The sequence below is a fragment of the Misgurnus anguillicaudatus genome, chromosome 10, assembly GCF_027580225.2.
Source record: "Misgurnus anguillicaudatus chromosome 10, ASM2758022v2, whole genome shotgun sequence".
Lineage (NCBI taxonomy): Eukaryota > Metazoa > Chordata > Actinopteri > Cypriniformes > Cobitidae > Misgurnus > Misgurnus anguillicaudatus.
Window position 1 is genome coordinate 13,569,001 of NC_073346.2, and position 6,000 is coordinate 13,575,000.

General features: G+C 37.9%; 1 protein-coding gene across 1 annotated transcript in view; it reads right to left on the reverse strand.

The window, feature by feature from the left end:
* LOC129448341 (carboxypeptidase Q) overlaps window positions 1-6,000 on the reverse strand; it is a 59,027-nt gene that overhangs the window by 20,918 nt on the left and 32,109 nt on the right. Inside the window, exon 5 of the mRNA XM_055210670.2 lies at window positions 73-184. Coding sequence (XP_055066645.2) covers window positions 73-184 — 112 coding nt within the window. The remainder of the gene's footprint in view (window positions 1-72; window positions 185-6,000) is intronic.

Below are 6,000 nucleotides of genomic sequence, written 5' to 3' on the forward strand. Positions count from 1 at the left end.
CGCTCTCTTTCCCTAAGTGCATGACGACACATGAAACTATCAATAGTACAGTGTATACTATAAGGATCTTACCTAAGTCTCTGATCAGAGAAAGTGCCTCCCACGAAATGACGGCCCCACCTCCATCATCCATAGCTCCCTGCCCCACATCCCAGCTGTCCAGGTGTCCACTGATCAACACCACCTGAAAGACACAGAGACAATGCAGAAAAGTAAATGCTATAAACAGCTGAGAATAAATGAAGTGCTCAGATGAGTTAATGCTATTAACTGAATGCTCTCAGTATATATACGTTCATTAAATACTTTTGCTTCAAATCTGCCTCAGGCCATTCAAAAATACCGCTTTGTTGGCAGAATCCATTAGAGCAGTGGCAAACTTTATCAGGTTTTGGCTGTCATTATAAATAGATGTTGTCCGACCCAGGTCAGAGTTGTAGATGAGATTTAAACTCTGAACATCCTCCTCTCACCTTCCACTGTCCTGGCTAAAAATATCTTCCTGCACCCCACTGAGAGCATCTTTCTCCAATTTGCATTCACTTTTAGCAGAGCTGCATAAACATAAAGAACAAATATTGCCGTTGTGTTTATCTGCTGTCAGACAGCAGCGTACACGATATCCTCTACAGACTGCACAACAAGCTCAGCTTTTATGGCATTAAACAGCATAAAGATTTTCCAGAGTCGCTTTGGATATGTGAGGGTTTCCAGATGTGTTGTCAACTATCTGCCCACAGCATCCTGTCGGCAAATGTACAAATAACGTCTGGACATCAGCCAATCAGCTACAAGTTTTTTTTTAATACCAAGATTTTCTCAATATCATGTTATGTAAAGTCTACAATGTGACTGTAAAAAAGAAAAGTTGGTTCAACTTAAAAAGTGGTTGCCTTAAAGGGATAGTTCGGCCAAAAACGATATTAAACCCATGATTTACTCACCCCCAAGCTGTCCGAGTTGCATATGTCCATCGTTTTTCAGACAAACACATTTTCGGATATTTTAGAAAATATTTTAGATATTTCTGTTCATTAAATGCAATGCTGCGGGGCCCAGGAACAGTCCACGACCCCCAAGTCCAAAAAAGTGCGTCCACCCCCCACAAATCAAATCCAAACGGCTCCAGGACGACAAACAAAGGTCTTCTGTGGGTAATCCGTGCGGTGTTGTTGTAAAAATATCCATATTTAAAATGTTATTAACTTTATAAACCAGCCTCCGGTAGCGCCGCCATCCTAGACTCAGGAGAGAGGATTAGCGTAGTGTACGCACTTTTCTTAGTGACGTATGACAAATTCGGAGGGCGGGGGCACCGAGCAGCAGCAGAGAAACTCTGTACGCTGCGTAAGCTCTCATCCTGAATGCGCATCACTCCAAAATGGCGGCGCTACCGGAAGCTAGTTTATAAAGTTAATAACATTTTAAATATGGATATTTCTACAACAACACCGCACGGATTACCCACAGAAGACCTTTGTTTATCATCCTGGAGCCGTTTGGATTTAATTTGTGAAGGATGGATGCACTTTTTTGGACTTGAAGGTCGTGGACTATTCCTGGACCCCGCAACATTACATTTAATGAACAGAAATATCTAAAATATTTTCTAAAATATCCGAAAATGTGTTTGTCTGAAAAACGATGGACATATGCAACTCGGACAGCTTGGGGGTGAGTAAATCATGGGTTTAATATCGTTTTTGGCCGAACTATCCCTTTAAAATGTTGAGTTAATTCAACTTAAATATATATATATATATATATATATATATATATATATATATATATATATATATTTGAGTTGAATTAACTCAACATTTTAAGGCAATTATTATTTTTATATATTACTTTTTATATATTACTTTTACAAAATTTTTTTAGTTAACTAATATTTTTAAGTTGAATTAACTCAACATTTTAAGGCGATTATTACTTCTATATATTACTTTTTATATATTACTTTTACACAATTTTATGAATTATAAATGAGTTAACTAATATTTTTAAGTTGAATTAACTATACTTTTTAGACTCTAAATATGGCTGGTTTATTTTTGACCCATAATTGGTCAATATTGGACAGAACACACCGCTGGGTAAAAATGGACCCAATGCTGGGTTGTTTGACCTGACTGCTGGGTTATTATACCTCATGGTCGCATAACAACAACCCAACATTGGGTCATTTTTAACCTAGCATGTGTTCTGTCCAATATTTACCCATTATGGGTAAAAAAAATAACCCCCAGACATTTTTAGAGTGTAGGCAACCAGATAAATTACTTTAAGTTGAACCAACAATTTTTTTTACAGTGTACCATTCATTTATGTCAAACATCTGTAATGGATAACGGTCATATCTGGTAAACTTCAAAGCAATGTCCATTGTAGTGCTCTAGCAGCACCGTCACCAAAATTAGCTGCAACAAGCCACTTTCTATTGCGATCGCTCTTTTATGTTCAATAGAGTACTGATGTTTTTTGATCTTATTCATGGTAAGATTGCTGCTTTCATTATCTTGTAGTACAGAAACAGAGATATCGATATAAATCTAAAGTTCAGACAAGTATTCAGATCAGTATTGTCGGATCAGTAAACAGGAGACATTGTGGTACTTAAAATGGCTTGATAAACAACAGCCCACTAAAAATGACACTTATCATTTTTTACTGATAAACCTGTACGATGTTTGAAGAAGAATTTTCACACAGTTCTTTATGACTATTCATGGTAACCACAGGTGTTAAGATAAAAAAGCACCAGTCCATATCATAACCTGTGCACTTTATGTCAAGTTTTATAAAGCGATACAATAGAAAAGGACTAAAATTCCCCTTCCCAAACTTCTGCTTCTTATTTGGTTTCATGCTCAGAATCAAACGTATCATGCAAAGAAGAGATCTTCAGTTGATTTCACATCTCATTTTATGCTTCCTTATTTGTTGTTTGGCTTATGAACAAAAGCTTCAAGAAGATTATTCAAAAGATTTTCTTTTATGTTCCACAAAAAGGGTTTGGAATGATATGAGGGTGAGCTGGGTGATTTTTTATTTAAATACCATTATAAATACAGGGGTAAAGCATAAACAATGTGAAGTAAGTAATCCTTGGAGAAAACACTCAATTGTACACAAAACATAAATGAAATGAAATGTGCATATAAACACACACACACAACTCGCAGTATAAAGTCATTACTTATACAGAACATCTAAAACTATCTGAAAGCTTTACATCAACACATGCATCACCATAAAACTTAATTTCTGTAAGCCACTTCAAAGCTAACTCACAAACAGCATCTATTTTTACACTTCTTTCAAGTACAAAATGCAAACAAACATGTAAAACAGATTTCTTTTGGTACTTTGTACTTTAAATACACTGCAGGGCTCAACAATAATGATAGCCAGATGGCCCGGGGCCAGCGTGAGCGATCCTCGAGCCAGTTGACAAAACTGTCACTTATCAGTGTAAATCTTGGCAGGACCAGTAAAAATCTGAACCACGGGCCAGTAGAAAAAAATCCTTATGTGGCGTACACACCAGAAGCAAATACAACTATTTGCACACGAGTATATTACATACAAAGTCACGCAAGTTGAAAATATTCAACTCGAGTGAAAAAATTGCATGACACAAAGAAAAATCCTGTTAAGATTCTGGAGCAGGGGTCTTCAACAGAAATTAGGCATCCAACAAAATGCATTAATAGACTAATAAAAAGTCAACAGGAGGTCCGGGGCCTTTTGGGGGTCCCTGGTGGTATTATCAGGGGTCCCCCATAATCTTTCAATTTTAATTTTATTGTTTGTTTGTTTTTCAAAAATGAAATTAGGCATCCAACAAAATGCATTAATAGACTAATAAAAAAAGTCTAAACTTGATAAAAATGAAGGTTTTCACATTAAAATCTATTCAGTAAATACATTTTTAAATGTATTATGTTAATAGTATGAGACTGGGTATTCCAAAATGATTATTCTATTATCTTTGTAATAACCATCATAACAAAGTATATAAATCCAGTGTTAATTTGATACATGTACTGGGGGTCACTGCTCCTCCTCTCTATCGATTAAGGGGTCCTTGGCCTGAAAAAGGTTGAAGACCTCTGATCTAGAGCGAGAAACGCGATGCTTCGTAGTTGGTGTTCGCAGCAATAGCTTTGATCCCTGCACTACATACAATACTGGTTTGACAGGTGGACTGCCATAATTTGATGTGGTCTTAGGGGCGGTTCACATTTCGCGTCTAAAAATCTGCGCGGAAAACGCGAGCGTCGGTTGGTTCTTGTCATATGACCTGCAATGCGCTTGCAGCATTCTGAAAAGTTTAAATGTTTTTAATTCGATGCGGTGCGGGCACGCTTGGAAAAAACAAGCACATCGCATCGCATGCACGTCGTGACCACGTCGCTTCCATTATGAGTGCGCATACCCCGTGCCTACATTTGAAATAACGAACTTGAGTGCGAAATGTAAATCGCCCCTTAAAGTGGTCATGAACTGAGAAATCAAATTTTTCTTGATCCTTCTAGAAGTAATTGTACTATGAAAAACTCCAAAAACAGCTTTTATTGAAACTAAGCTGCCAAAACGCATCATGTCAGATTTTGTCTCAGTATGATGTCATAGTGCAAAAGCTACCTCCACAATACATCACTTTAGCCCCAACCACTGAGTCACGCAAACACAGCATTACTCAAGCAACAAAACAATAAAGATGTCTCTGAGTGTCTTCCTTATGATCCTAACATTAAATAAGCAAGGATGAAGTTTCAGTCACTGATGATTTGGTTGCTTCATCTTACTGCGGATTTGTTTTAAAACAGACACAGTTGGATGCAGAGACTGAAAATAAAAGATGATCCAGTGCCGACTATATTGGATCTGACAGGAATGTCACAACAAACAACTAAACAACAGTGAGTGCTTTGGTTTGGTAGATGTATCAGGCAGAGAAATCAAACAGGTACACTAACCAGTAGCCCATCTAAGCACACAAAAATGCAGATAGGCCGAAAAATCTGAAACAGACATAGAAATATTTAGCAACTTTGACAAAAGCCTCTTTCACACAGTAATTCTGGTAAATTACCATGAATTTACCAGAATGAATTTACCAGTAAATACAAAAATGTGCTGTTCACACACGCAGTGGCGTTCCGTTATTTTACCAGTAAGACATCATTCACACACCAGTATCAAAATACCGGTAAATTCGTTGAGAAAGCGGAAGTACCTGTAGCAGGCGGCGAGCTCAGTGTTGTATTTGTAAACAATCCACGTCGTTCATATCCACGGTCCGTATTTTGCTGTTTTCACGTCTGTGGTAAACAGTCGCGAAGTTGCTCATGACCAAACAACATTGAATGAGACGACGTCAAACCGAAAATGCGTTTTTAACAACACTACTGTTTGCACGTTGGCTTCACAGAGGGCGTGCTAAGGACGTCGGCAATTCGGCGGTAAGCTGTTTTAAACAACTTTGGTGAAGAAATGTGGACGTAAACTTTAGGTGTGCTCAACTTTCAAGCAGCATGTGTGTGTAAAACGTCCGTAAACAGTGCGGGGGTAAACGCGTCATCTGTATTAAAACGCTATGATTGGCCGAAGCTGTCAGCACGGTCTGACGTCGTCCGTTCTAAATGCCGGTAATCCTATAATTTTCGTTCACACATTGCGCTTACCGGTAAATTACTGGTAATCTTACAACCTGTCTCACTGGTAAATTGGGAGCACTGATTTACCGGAAAGGTTCTGTTCACACATGATCTGTTAACTGCAATTTACCAGTAAATTACCAGTAAAGACTGTATGTGTGAAAGGGACTAATGAGAGATCAGACTACAGATTCAAGTTAACTTCCTAATAACTATGTGACAGGGTGGAATTCAACAGCTGACTGAGCTCATAATTAAACACTATCATATCCCTGTTAATGAGCTCTGAAAGCAGCGGCCTATTCATTACCAAACACTGAAATATGAATGA